Source organism: Diplotaxodon limnothrissa, linkage group LG10 (assembly GCF_057381915.1).
Source record: "Diplotaxodon limnothrissa isolate DT_005_m linkage group LG10, D_limnothrissa_male_GT1.1, whole genome shotgun sequence".
In the NCBI taxonomy this organism is placed as follows: Eukaryota; Metazoa; Chordata; class Actinopteri; order Cichliformes; family Cichlidae; genus Diplotaxodon; species Diplotaxodon limnothrissa.
In genome coordinates, this window is record NC_140605.1 from 34118037 (window position 1) to 34134207 (window position 16171).

Consider the following 16171-nt stretch of genomic DNA (forward strand, 5'->3'; position numbering starts at 1 on the left):
TTCACTGAACACAACTCCGCCTCCCCCATAACTTCACCTGCAGGCAATGACAAGATGAAAGCGGAAAATCTCCGTTAGCGAGTTACCGTGCGTGGGGCTGGACGGCGTCAACGTGTTAGCGAGCTAACCGTGCTAACCGCGCTAACGACATGCAGCCAGGAGGGGCTGCACGGCCTAAAATCCTTTCATTTTCTCAAAAATCGACAGTGCGCCTTATGTATGAATTCTGGTTGTGCTTACTGACCGCGAACCGATTTTATGTGGTACACAGCGCTCAGCAATCTGTCAAAAAATGTTTTAATATGACTTTGCTAAGCTACGGAGCTGCACCGCTTGATGGATTGTTGGAGGATTACGGCTACCGAGGAGGAGCCTCGCGGAGTGATACGTACTGTGCTTCAACGTAATATTACCGTACTGTGTGTGTATAAGGACCATAAACGGCACCTGTTCAGAGACGTGGTGCAGCTGTGAAATCTGTCTCTTTGTTATTATGCTCAGCGTCTATTAGTTTACATTTTGACTGCACAATTGTGAGCTTTTTGTTATGCACAAAAACAACATTGTTTTCTTTTATTTATGGACCATGATTATTTAATAAATGCTGATAATTTATTTTTGAGTAATTTCTTCATGTACATCTACGCTGTATATAAATAAAAGTGCCCGTGTGACATCTGGGACACAGTGTGACTAAGAACTCTCTTTTTGTTCTTAACTTATGGCTTTAAAAAAAAAAATCGAGATATATATCTTATATCGCCATCCAGCTAAAAAATATCGAGATATGAATTTTGGGTCATATCGCCCAGCCCTAGTTGCTATACACCAATGCAAGCGTTATAGCCCAAATTTTAATAATATGTATGCATTAAGTCCATAGTTTGCAAAAAAGTGCAATAAACTACAAAAAATTTTTAAATAGTTTTTGTTCATCCCTCAAAATTGTAAATACAAAAAAGTTGCACAAAATAGTTTCTAACAACAGGAAATTTGAATGTTTTCATAGTTTTATTTTTGAGATACACCAATTTTTATATGCTGCAGGAAAAACGAAAATAAATATTATAATGCAAATTTGCAACAAAAAAAAACAAAAAACCCCAAAAAACCAGCATATGCATCATAATAAACAGTTTCCAGCAGTGCAATTTGAGTTCTAAGCATCCCAGAAACTAAACAGAAAAGCAGTCCCTGAATGTAAAAAGCTACATTTTCCGGGAAAATGACGTCACTTCCGGTTTCGCGCAGGTAATGACGGACATGCGATAGTTCGCGCTGACGTCTATTCCAAAGTAGGAAGTGTTATGAACAGCTGATCTTATCGGCAAAGTGTGTTTCTGGAATATTATGTTTTTGTTGCTGCAAGTGCTTTTTAATGCAGTTTTTGCAAAGCTATGTGTGGAAGGAAACCGTGACCGAGGACAAGCTGAATGCATAAGATGTAAGTATAACTCCTCCAGTTTCAAATGCAAAAAAAAGTATTGTTCTACAGAGATTTAAAAATAGTTAGGCACAATTGAGCATGCCCGCTCTGACTGGTTTTAAAGGGTTAAATTATTAATAAACTTAAAAAAACAAAAACAAAAAACATTTAAAATATTTAAGCTTGAAAAAAACAACAACAACAAAATAAAGTATTTTTTTATATTAATATTATTAAATAATTATAACAACTTCCATATTGGCTTCACTTCTCAGATCCACAAGCTAGGTCTAATTTTAGAGATGCTAAAGTCTGCGTTAGCACTGAAGCTAAGGTTAGCCAACATTAGCCAAATTAGCCAACATTCATTTTCTGAAGCTAATCTGGTGAAAAGTAAAAATGATTTTCACCAGGAGAAAACTATCATCAGTTTATAAAGGCAGTGTTCAGTCTTTATGATAAAAATCCAACCCTGAGCTAGCTTTCTTCTGGCTAATGTTAGCAGGCAAGCTAGTGTTAATTAATACCTATTTTTTATGAGCTAAGCTTTTTCAAGTCAACAAATTAGTGTAAGCTCCCAGAGGTAATCTAATAACTTAGCTTTTCATTTTATAATTGTCTTTGTATCAGCTAACTTTACCAAATAACCAGCACCATATTCAGCTAGTTTACCAGCATCACCAATAACAGAACTGAGAGCTAGCTGCAGCTGTAGTCTTTTTGTGTTTTTGCCAAAATCCCTTCAGGAGCTAACGTGCTCCATGATACCAGGTTAACAGTATTGACTTTAGAGATGAGTAACGAGAGAAATAACTTTCTACAGTAACAGCAAACATTGGGCCAGTTAGCCAGTAAGCATAATATTAATATCAAGGTTTCTGTATTTAATCAATATTTAACAGTATTTAATATAATACTGGAGTATAGTTAACTTGTCTTTTCATTGTTAAATTACTTCTCTTGTGGGGATAGGTTAATTGGATAATCCAAATGGCCACTAGGTGTGAATGTGCGAGTGAATGTGAGTACGAATGGTTGTCTGTCCCTGTGTGTTGGCCCTGCGACAGACTGGCGACCTGTCCAAGGTGGACCCCGCCTCTCGCCCTATGACAGCTGACAGCTTCTCTTGATGATCAACTTAATTTTATATGTTAATACCCCACAAAAACATAATAAAAAAATTAAGCAATGGGAAAAAAGAAACGTTTCTAATGAATTTTCAGTTAATCTTGTAATTTTTAAGTTAACCCTGTGAAGGAAATTACAGTATTACAATACACTTCACATTTTAGCTGAGTCTCTCACTAAATTTGTATTTATAGTATTATATACAAACATAAGAAGAAGATTAGAATGTCTAAGACAAATATCATCACAAATACACTTCAAGAGTCTCATAAACTGGATTAATGAATATCAAGTGAGTAACATCGAAGTATATCAAAAAGTCGGTGAATTTCCTAAATAAGTATTATGGAACCTTTTGGGAAAATTTTAGGCTGATTAATTATCATCAAAGCACCAAGTTTCCCTTAATATCACTGACTAAATATTGAAATATTGATCATTACAGCAAATTGAATTGTAGGGTTATATAAACATCTACAGAGGCCTTTAAAAAGTTTGATCAATCAACACTAACAAAAAAACAAAAAAGCACACGCACCACCAAACTCTTTAACACAATTATTTGGGACTTACTTATTAATACTAGTGACTTGTGACAGCCATACGTGTTTGTTTTTAACATTATACAGACAGGAAAAGGGAGAAAACTGATCAATCGAATTCACTTCAGTGTTAAAAACAGTATGAGGTGCATGAGAAAGGCAACAGAAGTGTAAAACCTAACTTTAAATATACTTTGAACATTTGTTTAAAAGCAGGATTATGTTAATATATTAAAAGTCAGATACCAGGAAGACACAGATTACATCATATATGTGTATGTGTGCATATGTGTATATATATTCTTTAAACTTGCAAACTAGTCCCTGTAAAGTATGATACGAACTTTAAGATAGAAGAAGAAAGAGGAAATTGGTCATTTTAAAAAAATAATCTTTAAATATTTGGGACCAAGTTTCTGTTGTAGAGCTAAACTTTGAGTCCACCAACTACTGAAGTCCTGATATTAAAGGGAACAGCAGAGAGTTGGGTGGTTTGGAGTTTTTTCCACATTGCGTGAATTGAAATAAATCAGGCAGAGGTCACATTCACCCAGCCTCTTATCCACATAAAAATAAAGAGAGCTCAGTGTATAAGCTCAGGGTGTGGCGGGCCGTGCAGCTGCTCTCCATTTACTCATGATCGAAGATTCACAAAATAAAATCGAGTTCATTTTCTGCTCTTTCCACAGCAGGATCAGCACAGAGGAGACTCTGCTCCCAAACTTCAACCAGTCCTTCCTGTTCGGCCTGTAGCCGCTGTGACGTTTCACCTCCTCCTTCACCCTGAATATTCACAAATTCCCACTCTTCTGTTGATTATCCACAACCCCCACCCTACCCCACCCAGAACGCCCTCCCCCATTTATCCCACCACCACCAGCAGCCCTCCCCCACCCGCTGCTGCAGCTCTGCAGACCAGCTGCAGCTGGCCCAGGATCAATTTTTAGAAAGATAGAGCAGAAAATATACATATCAGCTACACATGGAGTCAGGTAGCAACACTAACAGCACCACAATGTAAAAGCAGACAGCGGATGACATTTAACTACGTCACCGTGGAACTCAGCAGACTCACGAAAACAGAGTTTTATATTAACAGTGTTCTGCTGCTGCAGCAGCACAAGGTCGCCGCTGCTGAATGTCAGAAAAACTCAGCTATAGGAACTGAAATTACAGAACCGCAGGAGATTAAATAAAACACAGCGTCACCGTGGAAACATTGCAACATACAAGAATAAAACACATGTAAGATCACTGGAGACAAATACTGCACAATTACAGCAGCAGCGCGGCCCCAGAGGACAATTATTAAAACACTACAGAGGAAAAATAAACCGTCAGACATGCAGACAGTCACAGAAACACGGGTTTGACGTCCAAGTGAAGAAGCAACAGAGTAAAGTTTTAATTTTAAATGAGTCAGAGTGACGTGGGAACATTATTGACATTAACAAGCCTCAAAGCTGCCATAAAACTGATGTGTTTATAAAATGATACTCATCAAAGATGGAAACATTACATTTAGATGAAAATCACCCCAGAAGAAGCAACAACAACCAGATTTTCTCCGTCCTAATAAAGATGCAACAGTTTCAGCTTTAAGCAGGTTCATTAAGGACCGCAACAACGTCATCTCAGTAACAGACACTTCTGTAAAGCACTCACTTAATACTCTACATTAAATGAGTGGTATAATAATAATACACTACGCACTGAATACTGAGTCTCATGACTGCTATAAATATGCATTTTTAACCTGTAATAACAACATACAACTAGAAACATGCCACATACATATTTGATCTAAAATCCTAAATGATATTTATTGGGTCACTGTAAGAATGTTTTGGGTTTATTCGTAATGATAAAAACACTATTATGAGATTAAATATCGACGAGTCAATCCGACTTCAAATTACATTTTAAAAAATGTCAATAACTAAAAGAAAAACAAAATCAAAGCTCAATATTATGTCAAAAAAGTAAGAGATTCTTAAGTTAAGTTAAAATTGTATTTAATTATTAGCATTATAATGCAAAACCACCAGATTCATATCAAAGTGTTGAAGCAGGTTTAGATTTGTAGCTGAGCACCAAACTTATGACTCATCTTCCTGGTGGGAACAACGTGGGGGTAAGAAAGGGTTTGGGTGTCCGACACGTTACAAGGAACATGTTGGGTATTAAATCTTCTATGTACTGATAATTCGTCATTAATGTCACAACATATGTTTATATGATTTTAATTTACTATTCATTTTACATGTTGTTCAAACACGTCACAACTTCGTCATGTCATTACAGTCAGTATGGTAAATCTGTAGGTCTCCACTCAAAGGTTTCTGCGATACTGACGGTCAGATTGAAACGTGTTGACAGTTAATAGGTTCAGATATCAGGTGAAAAATGTTCATTTCACAATTTTATTTATGTTGCAAAAAAATAAATTTTTTTTAGATATCACGATAATATCGTTACTGCGATTTTTGTGAAAGCACCGATTGAAACAACCTAAATATTAGACACACGAGTTTCAGCTCTTAATAGAGCACAATATCTGACGAGAGAACGAGATGACGATGAAGAAAATGCAAAATTGAGATTAATATTCGACATATTCAAGATGGCAGGAAGAGACCGAGTTCCCACAAAATGTTCCCAAACGTTGTGCAGACTGCTAAACACAGACATGAACTCTTCAAGCACAACAACAAACCAGATTAAGGACATAAAAATGAAGGAGGGTAAGAACGCTGTGAAGTCTTGTAAAGTCTGACACAAATACCCAGAATGAGCAGAAAAGTATGGAGGACGTGATCGTGAACGTCTGACAGCGACTGAAATGACGACTTTTTCCATCCCATTATTTTATTTCCTCATCAGTTTCCTCAATATCACATTTTTAGTTTAGTTTTTTTTATTTTTCTTGGATTATAACAAAGGTTTATGGATCTTTTGGATCTTCTGTATGAAAGACAGGCTTATAAAAACCAACCCATCGAATCCACAGATCCACAGTTAGTGTTATTGCGAAATACTGACCTCAATTCTGGTTTTTACCATAAAGAAACGTATGCTGTGCTTTATAAAATTAAGAAAATAATACTGTAATATCATAAAATTAAGTGAATAATTTGGTTAGTCATTGATGGATTATTGGCTAATAATTGACTCAAAATTTCCTGTACAGGACTAATAAACAGTTACAGCTCGGGTGATGTGCATTCAGTGCTACAGACGTACATATCAGTCACAAATATGAGAGATATGGTTTGGAAAAAGAGAAACGATCATTCCCAGGAATAATAAAAGCATGTTAAAGGTTTCAATGCACTTTTACAAACACAATAATCAGCTTTTTTATACATATACGTGTATATAAGTGTAATAAAAGTGACAGTTAATTAAACCTCAGACATGACCTTTAATATATAATAAGACTGGAACAAATGTCAGTAAATATTCACATCTGAGAGCTGGAGCCAAACTGATTTTGTATTTATTATTTAAAAAAATAAAATCTGGATTAATTTATCAAATTAATTTATCAAAAATTATATTACTAAACACATTTTTCAGCTAAGAAGCTCAGCTGAAAAATTGTAAATGTGTTTAGTCAGGAAATGAAAAATTAACTTATAGTCGTCCAACAAATCAATGAATCATCAATATTGTTGGCAGATCAATAAGAAAATGCAGCAGAAATATTCAAGCAGAGAAAAACAACAAACCACAAGATGAAAATAAAAAATTGGGATTTTTTCCATGAACAAACGCTGATGTATTGACGAAATATTGTTATCAGCTTGTTTGGTAAATCGATTAAGCAGATTATTTGTAGAGATCGAACCTTTTACAGCCAAACGAGCAGGAAAACAAAGATAACAGGATCAAAACGACTGCTCAGCTAACACTCAGAGAGCTGGGATTATATTTTTGCTTAGTGATTGTAAATGAGTCGTTAAAACTGCTACTTTTTCACTCCTCTGTTGTCGACTAATCAATTAACCCTGAGGGTGTAGATGTCTGTGGATATAAGAGCTGTAAAAAACAAGAACAAATACCACTGAGCTCAAATTTCAACAAGCCAGAAACGAAAATGTGGATGATTCTTGGTGAGCAGTTAGACAATAATGAGAAACAGGACTGGGTTATCTTCTGTCCATACCCTGCTCCATTCATCCATGAAACTTTATTTTCTTAATACACAAAGGAAAAAATAAAGGAAGTAAGAAATTTAGTTCAAGCTACAGAAAAACAAGCCCAGCAACTAATCCTACGACTACTGCGTTAATCCCTGGAGTTGTAGATATGTGCAGGTATGGGCAGGAAAAAACAAAAGTACAGCAAGCTAAGACATAACCACAAATCATCTCACGCTGACACAGGAGGAGAAACTTTAAAACCATACACGGGCAAAACTCAACTCTGCTGATTATTTGTGACCCAAATCAAATGATCTGAGACGTCTCGGGAGTCTCTACACGTGCGAGCAGGAAAACCAGAAATGTTCCGTTCAAACCCGACGAGCTGAAAAACAAACTTTTGATTTGTTGGTCATCAAAATTTGTATTTTAGTGAATCAGTGGTGCTTTGTGGAGACTGAATAGGAGAACTCAAAGCACCATAAATTTAATTAAGCTGGAAATAAGAGGATTTTCTTGCTTAAATTGTGATGTGAGTCATTCATACAAACTGGAAATTTAAGCACAAATCTCATTTTTATTGAGAAAATTTACTTTTCAGCTCCACGTCCACAAAGTTTAACCTTAAAAATGACCAAATCATTTTCTGATAATCTACTAACCATAAATCCACTCACTGTTAGCAACGCAGCTGCAGATATTTAAACCACGATATTTGCTATATTATAAATATAACACACCAGTAATCATTCAGGAGCCTATATTCAGATATTTTGAGAAATAAAAGTCATTTTTAAGTAAACACGTAACCGTACCCTGCTGTGCTTCTGATTTATCATCTGAGGACCAACACAACACTTAGTTTAATGTTGGATCATCATTTTAGTTATTAAAATGTGTCCAAGTAGAGATAGTAAGTTGTATTTTTGTCATCTATGTACTTATTACTCAGGTTATTACTCAAACACATAAGAAAGAAACGTACATTTTGACCTTAAAGATCACCATCACATTTGTTTGATTCGTGTTCAGCTGCTAATCTACGAACCAAATGACTCACTGAGCAATTTAGTTTAAAAGATTTAAATGGCAGAAAAAGCAAAAACCCAACAAAGTAACAGCTTTTCTCTTCAGCTCACGTTTAACACACAGCTGCCCCACGCAGACAAATCGGTATCAGCGCTCGTTCATTTCCTTCCAGGATCTAAATCAATTCATCTCAGATGTCTTGACTTTTATATACGTTTAAATACATAAAGAAATTCTATTTACTCACAAGTTCAACGCTGGGTTGGTTAAGTTCTGACTAATTGTTCATCAAAATGTTTGAGGCTCTCCTAATCAATGAATCCATGAAATGATAACTTTAGATTGGAAATCTGAGTAAAGTGAACACAGCACAGAAATATAAACGACTTCTTTTATCAATGAGATCATTGTTTTTACACTTGGGAATAGGGCTGCCACGATTACGTCGACTATCAAAAACATCGACGACTGATTTAATAGTCGACGCGTCGTTTGAAGCTTTGTAAGATCACAAAAGACGCAGGAATAAGTAGCAGGATTTAAGAGTGTAATAACGGACTGAAACAGAAGATGGCAGCACTGCATGTACAAGGATGCCAGCTGCCGTTAAACCCCGAAGAAGAAGAAGAAGAAGAAGAAGCTGTGTCCCAGAATTCATAGCGCAGCCCAGCTCAGTTTCCAACAATGGCGGCAGCTAGTTAGTTTTAATATTACTCTTATTATTCTTTCTGGGTCACAAAATAAACGTTTAACATATTTTCAGGTGAGAATGTAGCTGTGTAAACCTCAAATATCTGCTCAGTTTATCAGGACACCACATATTTTCAAAAGCGCTCCGACGTTTTCGGAGACGTCTGTTACCCACTAGCTCGATAGCTAGCCGGGGGCTAGGCTCACTAGAGCCCAGCGGACTCCCGGCAAATCGTTTTCAAACCCACCGCCGTCTTTCGCTACTCAGGTTAAACATGATATATGAGTCACTTAGATAACTTAAAAATTTTATTGTTTGGCTTTTTCAGTATTTTATTTGTTCCTGAGTAAATCGGTTTGGCTGAGATTAAAGTTATAGTTTTTACACAGCTGAATAAACATCAAGCAGACAGCTGATTATCAGAAGTGTGAGATGCTCGAGAATTTACTCCGGTGTCCTGTTATATTTTAGATAGCAAGGAGTTTATTAAACTTCACCGAAACAATCTGCAAATTTCATTAAAATTTAATAAACTATCATCTTGTCTTTATTTTTAGTTAGCACCTGAAACACTTAAAGCTGTAAGCTAATGATAGTTATATAAGAGCAGATGGATGATGATCTGATTAGTCCACTAAAAAGCAAAAATGATTGGTGACTAGTCGACTATCAAAATAATCGTTTGTGGCAGCCCTAGTTGGGAACAGAAAAATCGACTTTTTTGGGTCACATTTAACAAAAGAAACTAGCAGAAAAATCACCTTTAAACTGGTTTCTGAGTATTTTTCTACAAATCTATTAATTTACAATCTTTGCAAGCAAAGCTACGTTCACTGTTCAGCTCACATTTAACAAACTGAAGATCAATCGATATCGACAGCGGAGGCGAATAATTTCCTCCAATAAGATCATCTGTAAACATTTATGCTGCTCATATCTGATCAAACACAATCAAGAAACACAACAACGTAACACAAAAATGTCTGCAGGTGTGTGATCAATAACCAACCGATCAGTGATCTTCAGTCAGACACTCGTCTGACAAAGTTCAAACATAAACATCACCTTGAAATTTGTTTCAGATTCATTTTTATTAATGTGTAAACTCAGCTGAATACTCATTAACCATGAAGGGAAGATCTTTGTAAGCATGGAGGCAGGAAAAGACGCACAACAAACTTTCTGAAGGAATTTGGAGTAATGGGAACACAAAGAGCTGTAACAGACAAACTAGTTCATAGGCATGTTTTATGGGTTCATTGTCTAACCAATCAATCACCGACATGCAGGCATTTGAGTGGGAGAGCTCATTTACACCAACAAACACAAAAATCACCTTTAAATTAGTTTCTGACTCATTTTCGTATCAATGTGTCCCCCGACTCTAATTACAAGCAGGAAAAGGACTCAAACTAAGTCAGTATTTAGTCCTGCAGAACCAGTTTCAGCCCCTGAATTAGTTGCATACATGTATTTAAGTTAATTACAGTGAGAATATATGATAAATGCCAGCATGAAGTGAGCTTTCTGTGTCATAAACATGCCATTATCCAGTGTAGCCCAGTCTACCAGTATCTTTTTCCTTTTTTCCCCGTGGCCCTGGGGGAGGGCTGAAGCAGTGCTCCAGCCTACCACAGGCAGGGAAATAAGAGGCACATAATATAATCTGAGCTGTGAGAGGCAGCCCTCTGTCTAAAACGCACGCACACACACACACACACACACACACACACACACACACACAGGAATTTAAGATGGAAACCCTTAATCTGCACCATGCCTGCGTCAGTTCTCGTGATATTTCTGACAATAATGCAGTGAGATTTTTTTTCTAACACTGTTTTCAACCCAGGAAGGAAGAGAAATTAAAAAACGTCTCCTGCTTTGCACATAAATAAATAAATAAACTAAATAAAGCGAGCAGTATTGACCTTGGGTATATCCTGTTATTCAAAAGCTCACAAGTTCAGCACTGAAGGAAAAACTCTCAGTGTTGCAATAAATTAATATTTAAACAGAGACATTGTAAAAATATACAAGCAGCACTGGAATATTAAATATCTCTACATCCACGCAGCGCCACACATGGAGCATTTCAGTCCAAATAAATGACTTTTATTTCTTATAAAGCCCACGCTGCCCTCGCTGTGTGTCCTCTGGCGTGTTTCCTGCTCGCTCGATTTTTATTTGATTTTGATTTTTTTTTTGCACTTGAAATAGCCTTGACCAAAAAAAAACAACAACTCCACATTTCAGTTCCCCTTCACGCAAACACACAATAATAAGATTCCTCCTTAAAACTGTGCCAATTACAGCGGAGACAAAATGTCGGGAGGATTTGATCATAATATCAATATGCTTCCTATTAAAAGCAACACTGCTCCACCTAGTCCTGAAAATATTTCTAATCTCTAATATCACGTCGGGCTGGGAATTAATTCTCATAAAAATGGAGAACATGTCGATGGCAGCTCGGCTGCTTTTTCTTTGGGGCTGGAAAAAAACAGGAGGGTAAAAGTTTCCTGATATTTTCAGGGCAAGAATTTAATTTTATTTTGAGCTAATGTGCTTCTTGTTAGTGTGGGTGGGGGTTGGTAGCCGGAGGAAGAAACTGTCGACACGACACACAAAGAAATTAATCATTAACACGGAGAAAATATCAGAAATATTAAACTGGAATTTAACGGCTGGGTAGGATAGGAAACGAGGCGACAGCTCGGTGTCACAGCCCATTGTTTCCCCCCACGAAAAATACAAATATCACCGATTTATTAGGAGCCAGAAAAAAGTTGAGCCTGGCTGAATAAAGTTGTAATTGCAGTCAGAGCAACTCTCCGTGCCTGGGTTTGGCTGATATGAGAAAACACTCAATACGACATGGCCAAAGTAAATGAAATAAAACCCAGAATTCAGGCTTCAATCCGCGCCGACGCTAGCTTAAAATATTCTCCACGTCAACAGGTCAAAAAACGGCCGGCCACCAGCGACATAAACGGCTTTATTTGGAAATTACATCGGCTTTACCTGTATTGCATTGTGCTCCATTGCAGTCCTGCATTCCCCTCTCTGTGAGGCCCTTCTCCGGTTACGCCGCCGGGACTCGCCGACACACAAACAAACGCACCAGAGGAAGAGTAAAAAAAATAAAAATAAAAATAATAAAGCTTTTTTTTTTTTTTTTTTTTTGGACAGGATCTAGGTGTGGCCAAAGTTTGCCACAGAGTACAACTTAATGTTAAAGTCACTCTCACAGCGGAGTTGGAGCATCTTTAGCTTCAGAAACGTGACGTATTTCCGACCGACACGGAACACGAGGGCGGGGTTTACACACGGCAGTTTAAACCCAGTAACACGGTTATTATTTTATTTTACTCTTTACTTCATTCCATTTCAAACAGTTTAACCGCAGCGGCTCCTTTTAGCGGATTCTAAAAAGTAATAATATCGACATGAAGGATGTATATACAACATATAACTACATTAGGTTATTAAAGGAAGCTAATTATAAAGCAATAACTAAAATTATAGCTGTGGCGATCAATAAATTAAAAAATAAAAATAATTCACTGAAATAAAAGTAGGAACAATAGTATGAAAAAATATCTTAGACAACTTTATGTACTTGAAAAAAAGGAAAGAATCAGGAGATGTAATCAGTCCTTATCTCTTTGGGTTGATTTAAATCTTTACCCTGATGAATACCCCCTATATCAGGTTTGTCAAACATGAGGCCCAGGGGCCAGAATCAGCCCAGGAAATACTCGGACTTAGACATTCATACTATACCAACGTTATTAAGTAATATACAAACAAGTAAATGACAGAACTGATTTTGCCAGCTGCTGTAGAAATATGTTTTTACACTGTCTCCACAGTTTAAAAATGGATTAACAAAACTTCTTATTTTACACATTTATTATAATTTAAACCCACAGAGTTGTGCTGACAGATTCCCTTCATGCATTTTTTTATCATGTACAAAGACTCAGCTAAACCTCTTTAACACCAACATAAATGAACTTTCACTGCTTCAGTCCACTCAAAGTTTTTATAATAACAAAAAATTGTAAAACAAATGCTCAACTAATGACAAACTAAACTGAGCAGCAGTTGGGTCGTCGAACATTTGGGTCCAGAAAAAAAAGCAACAGGAAAAAAAAAAATTTTTTTTATTTCTGGTCCTGAAGGAATTTCCCAACTATGTTTTTAATGCGGTACATCTTCTCTTATGTTAAACCACGTGACTAAAAACATGAAACAAGCCTTTTTTGTTGATGTTACATGTGTGTACCAAATGTCACGCATGCAGGTGAAACACAGCCCCGGGCCTGCTTTATGAAACAATATTGTAGGTGCTGCTTTTATGTGCACAAGCCCCTCGCCTCAAAAAATGTCTACATTTTTCAGGTTTTCTTCACCTGCAACAACATTTTTTTAAACATTTCTGTATAAATTTGACCTCCTGACTAACATGTATTTATTACACAGAGACTCAAAGTAACAATCAGTCAGAAATTAAAAGACAGGATTATTCCTTATCAAATCTTCCGAACAAAACCAAATAAATAAGTCACGTAGCTATAAAACTCTTTTTCTTTTCTTCACCTCTTATCCAAGAGGCTTCTTCAGTTCTCCAACCAAAAGGTGGAGAGTCCCAGGTCTTTAAATCTTAGTGGGGGTTGTCCCCTTTGGAGCTGGTCGTTGACCCACTATTAATCATGCATGTCATGAGCCAAGGTGTGAATGGGACAACCCCCAGTAGGGTTTACAGACTCCTTCTGGTGAAGCATCTCAGGCTACGTCCACACGTACACGGGTATTTTTGAAAACAAAGATTTTCCGTTTTCGTTTATTAAAAAAATCCACACATAAAAGCCAAAAATGAAGGAAAACGCTGCTAGGAACATGCCAAAGCAGCAGGTGGCGCTATATTCCTATCCGTGTAGAAATGTTGGCCAATCAGAAGTCAATAAGCCTGGGCGGGAAAGAGTAAACAAAGATGGCGCATAGAAGCAGAACTGAGTCGTATGTGTGGAGGGACAGTAACTGTGTGTGTATGTGTGAGCATTTAAACACTGCAGAGAGTAAAATTAACAGTAACAATATTTTGTCTATGTCCGCCATTGTAGAAATTCATTTCACTGAAACAATAACGTGGCGCACAGTGTGACGTCAAAAAATGCGCACACCTTTGACACCTCGTCCACACGTAAACGAGTTTTTGAAAATATCCACCCTGGCAGGAGTTTTTAAAAATCTCAGTTTTCAGTGACCAAAAACAGCGTTTAGGTGTGGACGAAAGGCACAAACGCGTAGAAAAATCTGCATTTTCATAAATACCCGGGTACGTGTGGACGTAGCCTCAGAGTCCACACTAGTTTAATTGATCACATGACTGCATCATATGACTAACATGCGTCATTCTTTTCGAAAGTCTCCGTTTTTGCTGTCCACACTGCGACGCGATAGCACCGTCTTCAAATGTACGCGTTTTCAAGGGCGTGTTCAAAACGCTGCGTTTTCCTTCGGGGTAAACGCCGTCTCAGTGTGGACGGGAGGTCAAAACGGAGAGAAAACAATGCGTTTTCAAACGAAAAGGCATTAGTGTGGACGTAGCCTCAGAAAAAGTCCAGCTCTTATGAATATCATGATCTGGATAACTGAGAACCTACAGAGACTCTTCGTACCATGTTTTTATGTTTTTTGTTGCAGTTTTGAAATTATAGAAGTAAAATAAGGAAAACTGCTGACTTTTGAGTTTTTCTTTCCTTTTTTTTACTAAGGAGGGGGGATTCTGAAGTGGAAGGGAATATGTATATTAGCATAGGGCTACGACACCTTCATTGTTTTAGTTCTATAGTTTCATAATATCCTACAAAATCACAGCATTATTGTAAAGAACTGGAAGGTTAAGGTACCAAATAACCATGGAAGGCCTCTGCAGATACCCACCGGTGGTGAAAGACTCATTCCTCTATTTTTGTTTCAATGACAAACTCCTTAAAATGTCTTTCAGAGTTTTTCAGTCCAGTCTTGTACCTGACCATTTTGAGCATTTGTGTCCAAACATAACAGACAACTTGGCAAAGAAGAAAGTTTTAAATGGTATCTTCAGGCACTTTTTTATTAGCAGCTTTTCACAAAAACACTTTTGTTCCTATTTCTTTAGTCTAATCTATGAAAAATACCAAAGATAACACAGTTTGACATAAAACAGGATTTTTGCACCAACAAGCTGATTCCCAAACAGCTATTAGCTGAAGACTTGGCACATCTCAGCCTGCTGTGCAGTCTGTTATTTAGAATTTGAGGAATCTGAACAAGTGGAGGACAAAAGAAGTGGCCTAAGAAAAACTATGTACAGCAGATAAACATTGTCTGAAAGTCAAGTCCTTAAAAAAACCCCAAAACAAGAGACACATGTGGACCTTCAGCAGGTCTCAGTGCGGTTGTCAAGGAGCCATCGTTAAGGAAGGGAAACGGGTTTTCAGCTGTTTCAGTCATTTCACATTTTCTGGAAAAATGTAAAGAAATGAGGAGTGGCTCAAGACTTTTGCACAGTACTGCAACTCCACAACTATAAGGCCAATAAGAATAACGCTGAGTGTGTGGATAGTTCATCAGTATCCCTGTGACTGTTTTTGAGAGTGTGAGGTCATTCAGGACCTCCCCGACTATATCTGCACTGAAATACTTAAACACACTACAAAACTCGTCGATTAGAGGTTTTAGTAAAGACACGGGGAGATCCACGCTCCAGTTTTTGCCTCTTCACTCTAATCTGACTGCAAAATATGACCGTGTCCCACTGCAAGAGGTTTTATGGACATATGCAACTTTTTCTAACGACCACTACATGACCAGATCCGACCATTGTGCACAAATATATCAAAAATATGCTACAATTTGGCCTCCAGATGGACTTTAATGATGGGGGTTGGGATCATGTGTTGAACTTCCAGAAAGTTATGCAGGATGTGCAACCGTAAAACAAATGAGTCAAACTTTCCTGCTCAGACTTGCACAGAGTTCATTTGTCGTCAGCATTTAGAAGCCTGATGTGTTTTTGGGACACTTATTATGTAATGTTTTCACATTTCATTCTTTCATTTCTTTGTGATCCAGAACCTAAAAGAAAGAAGGCGCTTCCTCCAGCTAATCGTGTTAAAGTGACACAAGTCTGGGATTAAAGGACTTAATAAAGACTTCA

At 37.2% G+C, this 16171-nt stretch overlaps 1 protein-coding gene across 1 annotated transcript in view; it reads right to left on the minus strand.

The window, feature by feature from the left end:
* Positions 1–12184, minus strand: part of LOC146624769 (uncharacterized) — a 49529-nt gene extending 37345 nt beyond the window's left edge. The window contains exon 1 of the mRNA XM_085364735.1: positions 11986–12184. Coding sequence (XP_085220861.1) covers positions 11986–12006 — 21 coding nt within the window. The 5' untranslated portion in view covers positions 12007–12184. The remainder of the gene's footprint in view (positions 1–11985) is intronic.
* Between the last annotated feature and the right edge of the window lie 3987 nt (positions 12185–16171).